The sequence below is a fragment of the Alligator sinensis genome, unplaced genomic scaffold, assembly GCF_000455745.1.
Source record: "Alligator sinensis unplaced genomic scaffold, ASM45574v1 scaffold1450_1, whole genome shotgun sequence".
NCBI classification, from domain to species: Eukaryota; Metazoa; Chordata; order Crocodylia; family Alligatoridae; genus Alligator; species Alligator sinensis.
Window position 1 is genome coordinate 190,395 of NW_005842873.1, and position 15,563 is coordinate 205,957.

At 49.1% G+C, this 15,563-nt stretch overlaps 2 protein-coding genes across 4 annotated transcripts in view; one reads left to right on the forward strand and one right to left on the reverse strand.

Moving 5' to 3' along the window:
• The first annotated feature begins 6 nt into the window (after positions 1-6).
• Positions 7-6,780, forward strand: LOC102384144 (mitochondrial glutamate carrier 1-like). 2 transcript variants are annotated; one of them, XM_025191944.1, is made up of 7 exons: positions 7-78; positions 2,418-2,508; positions 3,372-3,490; positions 4,141-4,342; positions 4,427-4,581; positions 5,277-5,352; positions 6,279-6,780. In XM_025191944.1, exons 1-7 carry the CDS (start codon positions 69-71, stop codon positions 6,436-6,438), a joined length of 813 nt encoding a protein of 270 aa, XP_025047729.1. In that variant the 5' UTR covers positions 7-68; the 3' UTR covers positions 6,439-6,780. The 2 variants fall into 2 exon arrangements, with proteins under 2 accessions (XP_025047729.1, XP_025047730.1); XM_025191945.1 differs by lacking the exon at positions 2,418-2,508.
• Positions 6,781-9,953: 3,173 nt separating this feature from the next.
• Positions 9,954-15,563, reverse strand: part of TSHB (thyroid stimulating hormone beta) — a 13,584-nt gene continuing 7,974 nt past the window's right edge. Inside the window, exons 1-3 of one of the 2 annotated variants that reach the window (XM_006035738.2) lie at positions 11,927-12,010; positions 10,979-11,138; positions 9,954-10,287 (exon numbers count right to left, since the gene is read on the reverse strand). In XM_006035738.2, the coding sequence (XP_006035800.1) occupies positions 10,045-10,287; positions 10,979-11,137 (402 nt within the window). In that variant the 5' untranslated portion in view covers position 11,138; positions 11,927-12,010 and the 3' untranslated portion in view covers positions 9,954-10,044. Of the gene's footprint in view, positions 10,288-10,978; positions 11,139-11,926; positions 12,011-15,563 lie in introns of those variants that run through there. The other variant, XM_006035739.2, reaches the window with a different exon arrangement.

A 15,563-nucleotide genomic window follows, 5' to 3' on the forward strand; every position in this document is an offset into this window, starting at 1 on the left:
CCAGCCCTGCCTCTCACTGCAGGCTGGACTGCCTGGCCACCACGCTGCGCTCCGAGGGCTGCCTCGCCATGTACAGAGGTAAGAGCGCGCCGACGCCCGCCCGCTCACCTGCGCGGCCCGGCCCCGGCGCGGCTCCCCCGCTAGCGGCTTCACGAGCTCTGGCCCTTCTCGGTAGTTGCGGCCGGGCTGTGCTGCTGCTGTCCCGGGCACCCGGCTCGCTGCAAGAGCGCCTTGGACAAGGAGGCCCCACGGCGAGGCGAGGCGAGGCGATGCAGGTTCCCGCTTGTCTGGATAACGGGAGCCGAGGCCTCCTTGAACGCAGCCCCGCTGTCTAGATCTCTGACCAGACCCGTCTGAACGGCAGGACGCGCTTTAACTCTGCCCGCGCAGCCCCCGCTCCGCAACCGCCCTGGGCCTGGGCCTGGCCCGCACGGCTGGGGCACGGGGAGACGGGCACACCACGGTCCTCCAGACGCTGACACTCGGGGCAGGTGAAAGTCGAGTTGCACAATGGTGCGTGGGCGACCCGAGGGGCGTCTGCCCAGGAAGGATGCTCCCCCGATAACTCCAGTTACCAAAAGTTAATTCCGTTTTTGGGAAGCCAAACCCAGTGCTGAGACCTTTGCCAAAGGGAAGCACTCGCAGTGTGGGAAGGCAGTTTTGGCAAGGAACGGTTCCATAACACACAGCCAGCGGTGATCTTGTATTTTAAATGGAGCATGGAGGTAGATGCAGTACTGACTGGCAGTTTTTATTGCAAACGTCTCTGCAAAGCAACACGTTGTTAGTTGTATCTGGTTCACGTCGCAGCCCCGGCTGCTTGGGCTTTGAAGGCTAGTCGAATCTGGCCAAGCCTTGAGGGAACATCCAACAGATGTGCGCTGCTGCCAACTGTTGGGAATGGACGTGGCTCCTTTTTTCCCTGACCTCGCACACTGCCTGTCTTTAGGTGTCTCTTCTCTTTATACTGCACAATGTTTCTCTTAATTTCTGTATAAATTTTCTGTGCCAAGCACCCATTTTCAAGGCTTACCCGTGTTCTGAGAGTTGCTCTTGGATTTGGTGTCCCAACAAGGAAAGATGGTTTGCAAGTTGAACAAAAAAATGTCCCTAGTCTTGTTTCCCACGCTGGAAGATGGGCTGTAACTTCACAGACCTTCTAAGCCTTTGGTGAGAGAGGACCTTTCTGGCTGAGTCGCGCTAGGAGCTCCAATACAGGAGCGTAAGAGACCAGCACGATTTATACATTAATATGACTAAGTCGGTGAGTTCTAGAGATCTTTAGTACTGAAAGTTAGGAATCTGGCAAATGTACTTGTTCGTACCTTGGCCTCTTCACAGCCTGCTGATCTCCGTTTCGCTGCTGGACAGACTCGGGGCATTTGCTCGTACCTCCACGGCCCCCGGCCAGTATTCCTGCTACCTTTTTTTTGTATCGCGTTCCTGCAAGAAATGCCTATGCCCACTTTGCTGCTGCACGCTCAAGGAGAGGGCACAGCCTCTCAGAAGTCCCATTTGGAAACAAGACTGCTCTTCCTTCCTTTCCCATTTGCCTTGCTTAATTAATATCTTTGCTGCTCTCTGTTGCGCAGCTCATATTTCCCCACCATGTCTGTTTTTTATGCTGTGCATTTCATAAATGAGATGGTCATTGTTTCTAACAAACAGATTGTAGCTGTAAGAGTCATTATTCTACCTATTAAGACACTCTGGGCATAACCGTTGACTTGGGGAATAAAAGATTATCTAACCCTAAAACACAGGCTGTGTTCACTTGAGTTAATGGCTAATCTCCACTGCTGTGTAATGTTAGAAGTAAACCTACAGTTGATAGGAGCAGCTGTCCAGCTAACAGAGCACTGGCACCCTGTGTCCTCAGCTTTCCGTCTGCAAAGTCTTTGTGGCTTTCATTCATTTAAAATAAGGTCTTGGAGTTTAAGCACTTGGGGCTTGTCTTCAGAGTTAGTTAACAGATTTTTTCCCCTTAATATAATACATAGTGTACTAGAGAGCAGCATTTGTGCTGGTCAAAAGTTGTACCTCGCCACCATCCATGACAGTTGCCCTGGGCAAAGACTTTACTGTAACTCTGCCAAATCACATCCGGGTATGCTGCGTCCAAGTCTCTGCTGCAGTTCAAATGGATGAAGACATGGGAATCAGGCTTTTGTCACCTACCCCTGTTTCAAGACCCTTGCCAAATACAGAGCTACACTTCCTAAAAAGCCATACGTTTGAATTTGCACAACATGCATCCCACACACACTCACTTTTCAGTGCTCAGTAATCCCAGGTGACATGAAACTGAAGCATCTCCTCTGGGGAGGCTGCAGCCACAGCTGTTGGGATAGGTTAGCAATTTCTGAAAGCTATAAATAAAACTTCCCTGCAATTAAGCAGCAGTGCTTTATTTTTAGGTGCTGCAGTAAATCTGACACTAGTAACACCTGAGAAAGCAATCAAGCTGGCTGCAAATGATTATTTCAGACACCTCTTGGCCAGGGATGGGTATGTTGCTTTTTTTTCTTTACGTTATAATCTGGCGTTGAATTTAGAGTTGGGTTTAACCATCTAGTTTGGCCTTGTCTTTCTGTGGAGTACTTAGTGGAGACGAGGCTTACTTTAAATAAACAAAATGCTGCTCTCTCCAAGCCCCTCGAACCTTTGGTGTGAGATGCATGCAAGTGGCACATTGGGGAGGCATTGTCAGCTGCACTTGGTGTTTGATCAGATGATACAGCAATGGGACTTGAATAAATTCATAGATGCGTATGGCTCTGAAGGGCTGCGGGTCTGGAACTCTTGCTAATCCAAGCAGTCCCTCTTAAATGAATGGAGGCCAGGTTTCCACTGGAATCAGGAGGGCAGCGTGCGTACAGTCGCAATCGGGGCCAAAGTTATTAGTAAGCTTTTTAAGGCACGTTCACTTTTTATCAGGAGTCTTCTGGGTGGCAAAACAGGCCGGTAGGTCCCGACTCTCGTTACATGTCAGATTTAAAAACATGAAGTGTGTTTGGTGCTGGAATGAGATGCTAAACCTTTCTCTCTCAGGCTGGAAATGGCTCTTCTTTCCAGTTGCATTAGGCAGTAACTTCTTTCCTGTGCTGAAATGAAGTTAACTGTTTAGCGGAACTTCTGGTTATGTATTTTATGATGCCCAGGATGGTGGGAATAACTAACTGATGCAACACAAGGTTGGGTAATTTAACACGTTGATTTGGCAGGCAGCGTTACCTTGTGGACTGCTTCTAGATACAGAAGTAAGGTTACACAGGATGAGGCAAACAAATGCCTCACCGTGCCATGTGCTTTTTGCTCAAAACCCAAACCCTCACTTGGTCATAATTTTGTTCTTTTCCTTCCCAATCCAGAATGGGCCTGACCATACCCAGAGAGATGGTGGCAGGTTGTGGTGCTGGAACATGCCAGGTCATTATTACCACTCCCATGGAGATGCTAAAAATCCAGTTACAGGATGCGGGGAGAGTAGGTAATTGAGAACCGCCCCCCCTTGTTTTCAGTGGGAGTTTGGGATGTTAATGCATATCAGCTCTGTTACAGTCACACTTCACGTGCATACAAACTTGAAGCTGTCTGCTAGGGTTGTTAGCATTACTTCAGGATTGCTGGCAAGCGGTCAAAGATAACCGGTGCGTATCAGTCTTAGCACCCAGCTCTGGTTCCAGGAAGAGGTGGCAGAAGGAACTCTTGCCCTGATGCAATATCTAGCCATGGTGATTGATAAATATGGTGATGTACTCGGCAAGACTCAGCAGCTCTGCAATCTCTCTTCCGCAAGTAGAGACATCAGCTTTTCAACAAGATTTGTTGCATACAGGACAGTGCTCTAGGCAGTGGCAGTAGCCAGATGCGTCCAGCCTCCGCAGCAGAGTTGGGGTGGGCCAGAGGGTTTGCTCTCTGGGGTGATAGGCAGGGAAGTGGGAGGGAGTGGCCTGAAAAGGAGTTTTCAAGTTCTGGCGGGGGTTTGGAGAATCTGCCTTGTCTTATAAATTGTTTGTAAACTTGTGCTATAAGCCACCCAGAGCCTTGCTGGTAGATTGGGATATAAAATACATCTAGTGGGAATAATACTAGGGGATAAGGAAATAAGGCCTGAAGTCATTTTCTGCTTCATCGTAGCATCGCAGCAGCTTGTGCGTGGAGTCCACTGTACAGCTCCTGGTTGCAAGCTGGTAGCTGTCAGCCCACCCCTGACCAGAGCATATAACATTGGACCGGCTGCACTTACGAGGAGACCATCTGCTACCCAGATAGCAGTTGAGCTTCTGCGTACACAAGGCATTAAAGGCCTTTACAAAGGTCTCGGCGCCACCTTGCTGAGGTAATGCGTTTCTCGTTTCACATCTCGCGCGAGCAGCCTGCTGTTCGTGGACTGTTACGCAAACGTGATGTCTGCTTTTTCCAGGGACGTTCCCTTCTCCATCATCTACTTCCCGTTGTTCGCACATCTGAACAGAGTAGGACAAGGTACTCCGGAGGGGAGAGCCCCATTTCATCGCTCTTTTCTAGCAGGATGTGTGGCTGGTTCTGTAGCTGCTGTCTCTGTCAATCCCTGTGATGGTAAGAGACGTTTGACACGTCCTTCCTGTTGCTCTGCTTAGTTGTGACAGCCACCTCCACGGCTGCTCCATGGTGTATGGGCGAGAGGCTGTTGGGGAGGGACTTCAAAACCAGTCCATTACAGGGTTTAGGATTCCCCAACAAATAGAACTCCTGCTGCCACGAAAACTCTAGCAATTAAAGGTCAGTGAAGGTAGAACACGTATCAGGAAAAGCTCCTTCACCCAGACAACAGGGGAACATGTGACTGGCTTTAGTATTTGGAGCATCTCGGCAGGCCTGGGGTGGGGTTTTGCCCCCCGTGATGTTTGCCACTGGAAGCTGAACAGGACACTGTCCTCCCTTCATACCAGTAGTGCAGGAACCAGCATCGGGTGCATACAGGCAGCAAAGGATTGTGGCGGGTGGCTTCCAATGTTTTACCAGGCCTGTGAGAGACATGGCACTTCTGAGGCTAGGCAGGGATTCAAGTGGGTTATAACACACTTGTCCTCATTCCTCTGGGTCAGGGGTAGAGAAGGTATTTCTGGTTTCTGTCATGTGCCACAATAGAACAAAAATGGTCTTTGATCTTGATAACGGAGATGCATCTGAAACTAGATGGATAACTCCAGGAGGTCTTTCCTGGACCTGCTTGGATAAATCTGTTCAGTCCAGTTCTGTGCTTTACCACTGAAAAATGTATGTTTTTCCAGTAATAAAGACACGCCTGCAGTCACTGAGCAAAGGAACAAATGAGGAAAGCTACACTGGAATAGTCGACTGTGCGAGGTAATGAATGAAGAGTGATGGTGGGCAACACTGCCTCTGCCATGTGGGTCATGTGCCCACAGGACTGGGGTGCTCTTGACAGTGTTGCACAATGAATGAGTCACTTTCCGCAGCAGAGAGCTGTGAGTCCTTACTGCTGAGGTCAGTTTTACCAGGCTAATATTCCAGTTCATTTATGGGTGGGATTCTTTTTCTGGCCGAATGTAAAGATATCTCTTATATGAGATAAGATGCTAATAACAGCAACCTTGTCTCTGTGAAGAGAGCATTGGGAATCGGCAACTGCCTGCATATAACCCACCTTGGCTCAATGATTGTATTACCAACAAAAGTGCGCTGCCATCCTTCATCCTCTCATCAGTGTCAAAGGGTCTGGACAGCTCTGTGCCAGGAAGGGAGAGAAAATTAATGACACAGGCAAATGGCAGCTGATACCAGCTGGCTTCTCTGATGCACACATCAGTACACTTGTCTGTAGTAAAACTGCATCTGGTATAAGCCTTGTCTGAGTGTGATTTAAAATGCGTTGCTGCCCTTCAGTTCACTCGACTAGCCCTGGTGTGAGCATTTGGAGAAGCACGAGAAGGTGCTAGGTGTTCTGAATCCTGAAATCTGGATTCTTCTTCTGTGTGTCGTGGAGGTGCACGGAAGCCCTGTGCAGCTTTCTCAGAGCAGTGGTAGGGCTGGGCAGCACCAAGCCGCCGGATCCATGCTTCCGGCACTCGAGTCTTAGCATGTGTTCTTTGGTTTGAACAGGATAGCGAAGCGTTGTCTGCATCAGGCAGGTGCCACACTTTGCCGTCTTTGTTCTCTCCCTCTTAGAGACTTGACATGGACAAGCAAGATCGCTCTGTGCATGCTGATGCTGTGTGCACTAAGTGGACTGTTTGCAGGCTTTGTAACTTGGTGTTGTGCTCCGTTCTCAGGAGAATTTGGCTGAAGGAGGGTCCATCTGCCTTTCTGAAAGGGGCAGGCTGCAGAGCATTGGTCATCGCCCCTCTGTTTGGCATAGCTCAAGTCATTTACTTCATTGGAGTTGGGGAGTTTCTGTTGGACCTTTCCCGATACAGCAGATTTTCAACCTAGTCTCTTCCCCATTCTGTGGACTTGTTGGCACTGAACCTGCAGGAGCCATCAGCCCAAAAAGGAACCAAGAAACGAACGGCAGCTCAGATGGATGCTGTGTCACCTGGAGCGTGGGACGTGCTGGCATGATGACAATCAACCAGTGCTAATGGAAGGCTGAGGCCATGGTCCCAGCCTCACCAGCACTGCTCCCAGCCTTGGTGCTACTGTTTGTCCTCCTCATACTTCCCATGATGCTTTTTCATACCTTTGCACAGCTGTTATTGGGACCTCAACAGCCGGTGTAGCACAACATCTGTGTTATCAGCATTTGAGAAGTGTAAATCTTTACATGTGATATGATCACAGCTGCTCTTCTGAGTTTACTTGCTTTTCAGAGCGTGGCGTGACCAAGCATTAGGGGAAAGTGTTTCTGGTAATGGAAGTAGTGGTGGAGTTGAATATACTGGAATGGGACAAATGAAAGACTGTTATGTGGAAGTTATGACACAAGCTTGAAGCTGTAACATGTTTGGGAATGGAACACACAAGCTATTTTCTAGGAATGGCCCATAACCCCTATACCTCGGAGTCCAAGCAGCACTCGTGCAGCTTTTAGGGATTTAGGTCATGACATAGGATCCTATTCCACGCTGCTGGAAAACTACTAATAGAGATATATTTTTTTTTTTTTTTTAACACATCTTCATTAGTCTGAGAACCAAGGAGGAGATCTCCAGCGCTGCACTCTTGCTCCATAGCCCAGCAGTGAGGGGGCTTGCTCTGGGATGTGGGGTCTAGCTGCCTCCTTCTTCGAGTCCACAACTGCTTATCAGCAAGGTGCCATGACTACAGTAGCAATGCAGGGCTAAAGACCACCTTTACCACCTTGCTGAGCCACTGAACAGGTAAAACCTGTGGGCCAGAAGGATGGCCAGCAGCAGAGAAGCCTGGGGCGGGGAAGAAGCCTTGGGTTGTGGCTCCTGCTCGCAAAAGAACATGAAATGTCCCCCTTCCACAGCAGAACAGCATCCCAAGATGCAGTTGTCTAAACATGCAGTCTTGCATTCAGACGGCCCCTGTGCCTCTTGTTTCCTGGTGGCTGCCTGAAGGCAGCCCCCTGCATGCTCTGGACCTGCACACAGCTCTCCAGCTACAGCAAAGGAGAGCCATGTGCCTCTGCAGGTGAGAGAGGCTGAACCTCTGCAGATGCAGTCTGCTGCCTGTTGGGCTACTGGGAGCAGTGCACTTCTGTAGCACAAACAGGCTTGCTCCCCAGAAGCAAAGCACATAATTGCTGGTCAGTGCCTAGGCAGGCTCAGAGATCTAAGGGGCAGGATGGGATCTGAGCTGCTATAGTTGGGGCCAAGCCTTTTTGTATTTGCAGAACTTCATTGCCAGAGTGCTTGGTTCCCATGTTCTTCAGCAGCGGTGGGGAATGAGGTTGGCATTATTCATCTGGGAGAAGTGAAACAACCTCCCTCTGCTATTGTTACTGGTGGCAACTCTCATAGTTGCATAATTCACTTACCATGGTTAATTGGGAACAACATTATTTGACCTTTTATAAGTCAGAGTTTACTCCTCTAAGGGGAAAATGGTTACGGTGGTGTTGGCTAAAATTAAGCAATTTTAGGCAACAGAGGTACAAGAAGCAGAGGCATGTGGGGTGCCGTTCACCTGGGGGAACTGGTGAGCCTCGGGACCATCTGGTCACCAAGAAGAGGGGGAGGGGGTTCAGCTCATAAGCAGTTCATCGCCCACTTACATATTTCAACTCTTAGCGGGGCAGTCCTTCCCTCGGACAAGCCTGAGGTGCCAACTCGCGTTGAACTTGCTGGGAGTTGCATCCATGTTTGAGGGCAGGTTTTAACCTTGTCAGAAACGTTCCTTCAGTTCCTTGTCACGTCACTCTGGGGATGTGCCCAGGGTTTCCTGCCGTTTGCAGAAGAATGAACTGGTGTGGCTTCATCCACAGATCTATTGGGTGCAACGTGCAGTTTAACTGCGTCAGCTCTGAAAGCTCGAGTCCCTTTGTAACATTAATAGCAGCGTTATGAAAGCTGTCTTTGCCCTGCGCATGCCACACCACCATTACAATAAAAGCTGTGCTCCTTGTCTACCAGTGGGCCCTATGTGTATGCTTTTGCCTGCTGGCCACTCCTGAAATGAAGGGGTCAGGCTGGTTGGTTGGGACTGGTTTAGACTGAATGGGCCTTGTCTGACTCGGCATGCCAGAGAAAAATAAAGAAATACAAAGTGCTGGGAGTTGATCCCATTGCTGCATTCTGTGGGGTTTTGAGTAGCTTTGCCTTGGTTTGAAATCGGCTAAACTACCTGATGGGAACTTGCCCATGGCTCAGCACCTGGTCTGTTTTATTTGTAGCTTGTCACCGAGCCACCTGCTGCTGTCACTGCACAGCTGCAGCTGTCGGCGAGGCCAGAATTCAGCAGGGGAAGCAAATTCTTTCCTGCTTGCTCTGGCTCCCCCGCTCTCCACTCATGGCAGCCCAGGACTAGGGCCATGTCTCTACTGCAACTCTAACCCAGCTCTTGAGGGAGTGCTGCCACTACCCATCTCCTGTGCACACAAGCACACACCTTTCACCCTGTGCTGACTCCCACAACGGAGGGTGTGGATTGGAGTCCAAGTACCTCTTACCAGCCCAAGGGTAAGTCACCCACTTAGGCTGTGCTGCTCAGCTCAGTGGTAGGCACATCCCTGTGAATCAAGGACTCTTCCTGGACCTCCCAACACCATGAATAGCTGTGCACAGCACTGGTACAAACCTGGTAATTGAACTGGTACAACCCAACCTAAGTGCATTCATGTGTGAAACCCATGTGCAGTTCACCTTGCAGTGAAGACATGCCCTTACAGAAGGCACATATGATCACTGCATGTGGAGAGGGTGTAGTCCCAAAGTGAAGGGCAGAGGTGTGCAAAATTGCAGTGAAGATGCTCATGGGAAGCCTGTGCTACTGAGGGCCAGGGGCATGTTTTTCTTTTTTTCTTTCTTTTTTGCATTTATTGAAAGGCCATCAGATGTTTCCTTGTACATCAGAGCCTCATTTTATCTGGTACTTGAACTTCACAAACAGACCCTTAGCAGAAGGCTCAGCCCACCCTCCCCACATGTTCTTTGCCCTCCAGTAGATATTGTGGAGAGGCCCTGAAAAGAAACCCCAGCTCTCTCATAGGGACAGTTCTTAAGTCACACACAAAATTGGGGAGGGATGTCAGCACTTCAGAGTCAAGAGCAGGGGCATTGCTAAGCAGAGGAGATGTGTTATGTTACAGTGATCCAGTCTAGAAAGTGGGCCATGGCCAAGGACCAGATCCCAACCTGGAGGTGATGCTAACAGATCCTGATGCCTTATGTCTTCTACTCGAGTCATCCCTACCTGCAGTTCCACCAACAGCTTCTCTGCTGGCCTCCCTCTGCTTCTGCCAGTACAACCAAATGCTGCTGTCACTTTGCTGGATTACTTTTAGATTAACAAGTTATGCAGACTAAGTTGCAGACCTACAATACAGGTTTATTCAAGTTCTTTTTACAGGCAGGCAGGCAGCCAGTAACTAGCTGTGCAGCACAGTGTACACTGCTGCCTCGTTGAGTTAGACACTTACATGTTAGAGGGCTTCTGTGGTTTGGTGCAGTAGTTTGCTTTGATGGCTTCTTGAACACAGTCACTGTAGTCAGTGTTGCACTTCCCGCACTTGCAGCTCACTGCCACCGGGTAGGAGTAAAAGGGGACCGTGTGACTGGAACAGCCTGGGATCCGCACTGTCTGGTACACCAGGTCCTTGTACATGCACACATTCTGGGACAAGGCACTCTGGAGGAGCAGCTTCTTTCCATTGCTGTCCTGCAAAGAAAGGAGGGACATTCTGATGCACTGATGGGTACCCAACCAGCCCAGTGTCTCAAAGCCTCACATCATGTTCAGAGTGTAGCCAGGCCTCCCAACCCTGCCACAGGCATCCTGCTCAGGCCTGTCCTTCAGCAGCTGTGTGAATGGTCTCCCTTGCCTCCATAGGTGTGGTGCTGAGTTAGGCTCACAAGGTTAACTGTCTCCAGAGCATGGTAACCTGCCTGAGCTGCCTGTGAGTCTGATTAGAGTTTAAAGTCCTGCATTGAAGTAAATGACCCTCAGGTGTGCTGGTGGGTAAGAGGCATATCTCACCACATCCCACTGCCACTGTCCTCTGCACAGTGATGCTTTAATGTGCTGGTGCAGATGTTATTCCAGTCAATTGGTCATTAAAAAAAAGCTTTGTCTTTCACCCATTCCATCTTGATGCCCCTCCTCACTAATAAGGAGGCTTCAAGGAGTGCAGAAGCCAACTCCTTGCATGCCAGGAAGGTGGTAAGTGCCTCTGTGTATAAATGGACTTGATAAGCCTGCCATGAACGTGACTTTTCCTATGCAGTATAACTACTGTTAGGAGAGTGTTTGTCCCACCAATTTTCTAGTGGAAGCAACAAGTGAGGGTAGGCAGTCATACTGCAGCTGCGGGCACTGCAGGGGCCCCTGCTTAGAACAGAACTCCCCGTACCCGGGTCATGCAGTATCCAGCGCAGATGGTGGTGTTGATGGCCAGGCAGTAGGCGCACTCTCTTTTCTCCACGTGGATGATGTACTCCATGGGAGCACAAAGGGATGTTGTCTGCTCAACAGTAAGGCCAAAAAGAATCATCAGGATGATGGGATGCATGCTGGATGAAAAAACAGTCAAAGGGAAAGTGTTAGATTTGGCCCCCTGGCCTGTTTTTAGAATGCACTGGGGCACAGTCACATTATTCACACAAGGGATGCGAAAATTCAAACAGCCTCTAGTGGGAGCCTGACAAAGCGCTCCCACCCTTAGTCCCTAGCTTGCAATGGAAATAGCCACTGTCAGAGGCTGGGTGCCAGCCAAGACAGCTTGATGGGCCTGGAAAACAAACCTCACGTTCACTTCTCGCTGCTGAACTGCATTAGACAGACCTTTCCTGTAACGAATCCTGACAGGGAAATGCAACAAAATACAGGATTTGCCCACACCTCTCTGCTCAAGGATCCAAACGTGATGCACCTGAAACTCCAGACTTCAGCATAGAAGTTAAAATAACCCAATTGGTGTTAAAGCACTTTTTTTTATAGATCAAAGGCAACATCGTGTTTATCACGCTCCGGCTGTGTCTAGGTAGAAGCCCCTTGCCTGGAGGTAGGCATGCTGCCAGGAAATCAATGACAGCTTCTGCCAGATGACAATGCAATACAGAATATCAGCAAAACAGAGTGATGAATCCCCACTTGGTCTGTCAGCTCTCCAGACTCCTTCCCGCGTATGCTGAGCAGTCCTCAGAATGAGGCCCTGATTAGTCCCTGGCTGCACCTAACAAGCTCTAAAGCTACACATTTGAGCTGACAGGGTCTGCAATCGTATGGAATCACTCTCTAAATTCTCCTTCAGCTCCTGATTTCCCCCAGAAAAGCTACTCCATTGTCCAGGTTACAGCACCTGACAGCTGCAGTGACACTGATCCTGGAAAGACCGACTCCTTAGCAGCTGAAACCTTCTGTAATACAGGAACCAGGTTCTTCCTTCAGCCAGGCAGGCAATGACTGGGCACACACGATCGCTGAGCTTTATACTCTGCATGCTAATTCCGTTCTGATCTTATTGTTTATATAATTGCACTTGAACTGCTGCTTGCTTATCTCAAAACTATCTATCTATTGAAAATTAATGCTGAACCACAACATAAATATGACAGGAACAAACATGTCTGAAATATCATCAGCTGGAACTGAGCTGGAAATCTAATTAATTTAACACTCTCCTCTAAGACTTGTAAACCAAATGCTGCTTTTAAAAGGTTACATTGATCATTTGATCATTCTGCAGGACAATGAAGTCATCACAAAGGAGCTAACACAAACGGAGGTAGCCTGAGTGCTGAGAACTTGCTACAGGAATTACAGACTTATCTTGGGAAAGGGGCTTGATTCTGGCTTCTTCCAATCACTGTGTTTCCAGAGACCAGGCAGGTGCTGCCAAGTGATGCAGTCACACAGCCCAAGACCAGACAAGGTGCAAACAGTTGGTAAACGGCAAAAGTTGCCTCAGTCGCTTGCTGTGTGACCTGGGGAGGAGCTCCTGTCTGCTCGTGCCTGTGCCCAGATAAATGGTTTGGACTTTGAACTTTTTTTGCAACAGGCCAAAGTTAGCAAGTGGCTCAAAGTTAGACAACATCTGGCAGAAGCTGAGCCTTCAGAAAACAGCTCCGTATACCACAGTTAGAAGCCAGCACATCTGGAGCATCTAGAAGTGGTGAAAAGTGCCTAAGGTCAGTTCAGGTGACTACGGTGGTGGTTGTGCGGGCGCCTGCGTCTTGCCCTCAGTGAGATGCACGTAGCATCATCCCGAGTGTGGCTGCTGCTCTCCCCTGCTTTAGCAGCTGCCAGTCTGCCTTTCTTTCCGGTTCCCTTCTCACGGCCCCGCTGCCACATCCTTCTGCACGTGCTTCCGTAGCCAAGAGCTGCTCTTAGCGTTCATCAGCCAGGTACAAACCAGGCTGTGTGCAAAACAGCCACGTTCTCCGTGTGCACAGACCTGAGAAATGTATAGAGTCCTGGTTAACCTGGCCTAGGAAAAACATCAGTGCTTTGACCAGGGAGCAGGGCTTCGGCTGCCCGTGAGTGGTGCCTCCCCGTGATGGTCACCGCGGCACCAGGGGGCTGCACAGGTTCTGTCCCAGACGAGTGCCACCAGGTTGCTATTCTGCCAGGAAGAAACAATTTTCCTTCCCCCCACCCAAGAGTCACTAAATGCTTTATTTTCCCATTCTCTATATCTGGGCTGGTTTATATAACCTCCCAGAAATTAGGTATGGCTGTATCTGGCTTAAGGACATGAGGGCAGTATTAATTGTACTCTCAGTAACATCTGTCCATGCTGCCTCAGCAACAAAAGGAAAACACTGATACTTTGCTGCTGTAACTATGTTTTTAACTCTTTCCTGCCCTATACGCACAGATATATTCTACATGTGAGAATAGGGGCGCTTAAAACTTGTTTCAGGAAATAATTTTCCGGATTAAGGAAAGCTGATATGGATAAGGAGACCGTGGGCTGTACTGAGCTCCAGAAAGAACTGAAGGGAGAGCTCAAGGCAGTAGACACCGGGAGGCACTAATACTGCGGACAGGATACTGGTAAGACCTCGTTTATAACACTTTATCCAGTTCTGGTCACCAGTGTTCAAAAAAGATTGACTTAAACTGGAACAAGCTCAAAGATGGCCATGAAGATGGTCAAGGGAAGAGAGACCTTTTCGTACGAAAGAAGTTTAAATGTGCCTAGTTTGATTGGTTTAGCAAAGCATAGACTGAGAGGGAATATGGTCACTCTTTACAAGTCTGTTCTTGAAGAGAAAGAGCTTTTTAGGCTGATAAACAACAGCATGAGCTCAACTGGCTACAAATAAAAAACTATTTGATATAAGGTCCCCAAGTGGTGCTGGATCAACAAAGCGAATGTAAACCACGGAGGCATAAGCCGGCTGGAAGGAGTCGGACTGAGGAGGGGGTTTATCTTCCATGCGCAGCGTCTGTGAAACCCATGCTGGACTGCCGCACCCAGGGTGGTGCCGGGATTGTCAAATGGATGTTGAAGGAGTAGAGAGTGTACAATGAGAGAGAAAAAAATGGGGAGAACGGAGACGATCCCAGCTATAGACCAGCTTTCACAGTGAGAATTTTGAAGAGCACAATCTGTTTAGCTTATCAAAAATAACATTAAGAGGTGGCTCAAATATGGTGTAAAATTACCTTCATGGGGAGAAAAATCCAGTAATGAGGTCTCTTTTATTCTAATGGAAGAGGTTTATCAGGAACTAACAGCTGGACACTGAACCAGAAGAAAGTAGCTCAAACCAAAACATGACTTATTTATCTTTTGTCTACGCAGAAGCGATTAGCCACTGGCCAGACTGTCAAAGGAAGTGATGATTCTCTATCTTTTGGCGTCTTCATTTCAAAACTAGATAACTCTAGCGCAGATCTTTGAAAACTCTTGGCGCTCTGGTGCAGTGCCCGAAGACTGGAAGAAGGCCAATGTGGTGCCTATCTTCAAGAAAGGGAGGAAAGTGGATCCGGCTAACTATAGGCCCATCAGCCTGACTTCTATCCCGGGGAAGATCTTAGAAAAGTTTATCAAAGAGGCCATCCTTAATGGACTGGCCGACGCCAACATCTTAAGGGATAGCCAGCATGGGTTTGTTGCGGGTAGGTCTTGCTTGACCAATCTCATTTCCTTCTACGACCAGGTGACCTATCACCTGGACAAGGGAGAAGAGATTGATGTCATATATCTTGACTTCAAAAAAGCCTTCGATCTGGTTTCCCATGATCGCCTCTTGGAGAAACTGGCTAATTGTCGCCTTGGGTCCTCCACGATCCGCTGGCTGGAAAATTGGCTCCGGGGTCGGACCCAGAGGGTAGTAGTCGATGGAAGTCACTCATCGTGGTGTCCTGTGACCAGTGGGGTCCCCCAAGGCTCTGTCCTTGGACCCATACTGTTCAACATCTTCATTAATGATGTGGACACTGGAGTCAGAAGCGGACTGGCCAAGTTCGCCGATGACACCAAACTTTGGGGCAAAGCATCCACACCAGAAGACAGGCAGGTTATCCAGGCTGACCTGGACAGGCTCAGCAAGTGGGCGGACGAGAATCTGATGGTGTTCAACGCCGATAAATGCAAGGTTCTCCACCTTGGGAAAAAAAACCCGCAGCATCCTTATAGGCTCGGCAGTGCTATGTTGGCTAGCACTATGGAAGAAAGAGACTTGGGGGTCATCATTGACCACAAGATGAACATGAGCCTGCAATGCGATGCGGCGGCTAGTAAAGCGACCAAAACGCTGGCTTGCATCCATAGATGCTTCTCAAGCAAATCCCGGGACGTCATTCTCCCCCTGTACTCGGCCTTAGTGAGGCCGCAGCTGGAGTACTGTGTCCAGTTTTGGGCTCCACAATTCAAAAAGGATGTGGAGAAGCTTGAGAGAGTCCAGAGAAGAGCCACGCGCATGATCAGAGGTCAGGGAAGCAGACCCTACGATGACAGGCTGAGAGCCCTGGGACTCTTTAGCCTG

What these genes read in the sequence shown, in the direction of transcription:
- LOC102384144 (XM_025191944.1), top strand. An exon ending in ACAGGATGCGGGGAGAGTAG is followed by an intron (nt 3,491 to 4,140) that starts GTAATTGAGAAC and finishes GCTTCATCGTAG; the next exon opens with CATCGCAGCAGCTTGTGCGT. An exon ending in GGAATAGTCGACTGTGCGAG is followed by an intron (nt 5,353 to 6,278) that starts GTAATGAATGAA and finishes CTCCGTTCTCAG; the next exon opens with GAGAATTTGGCTGAAGGAGG.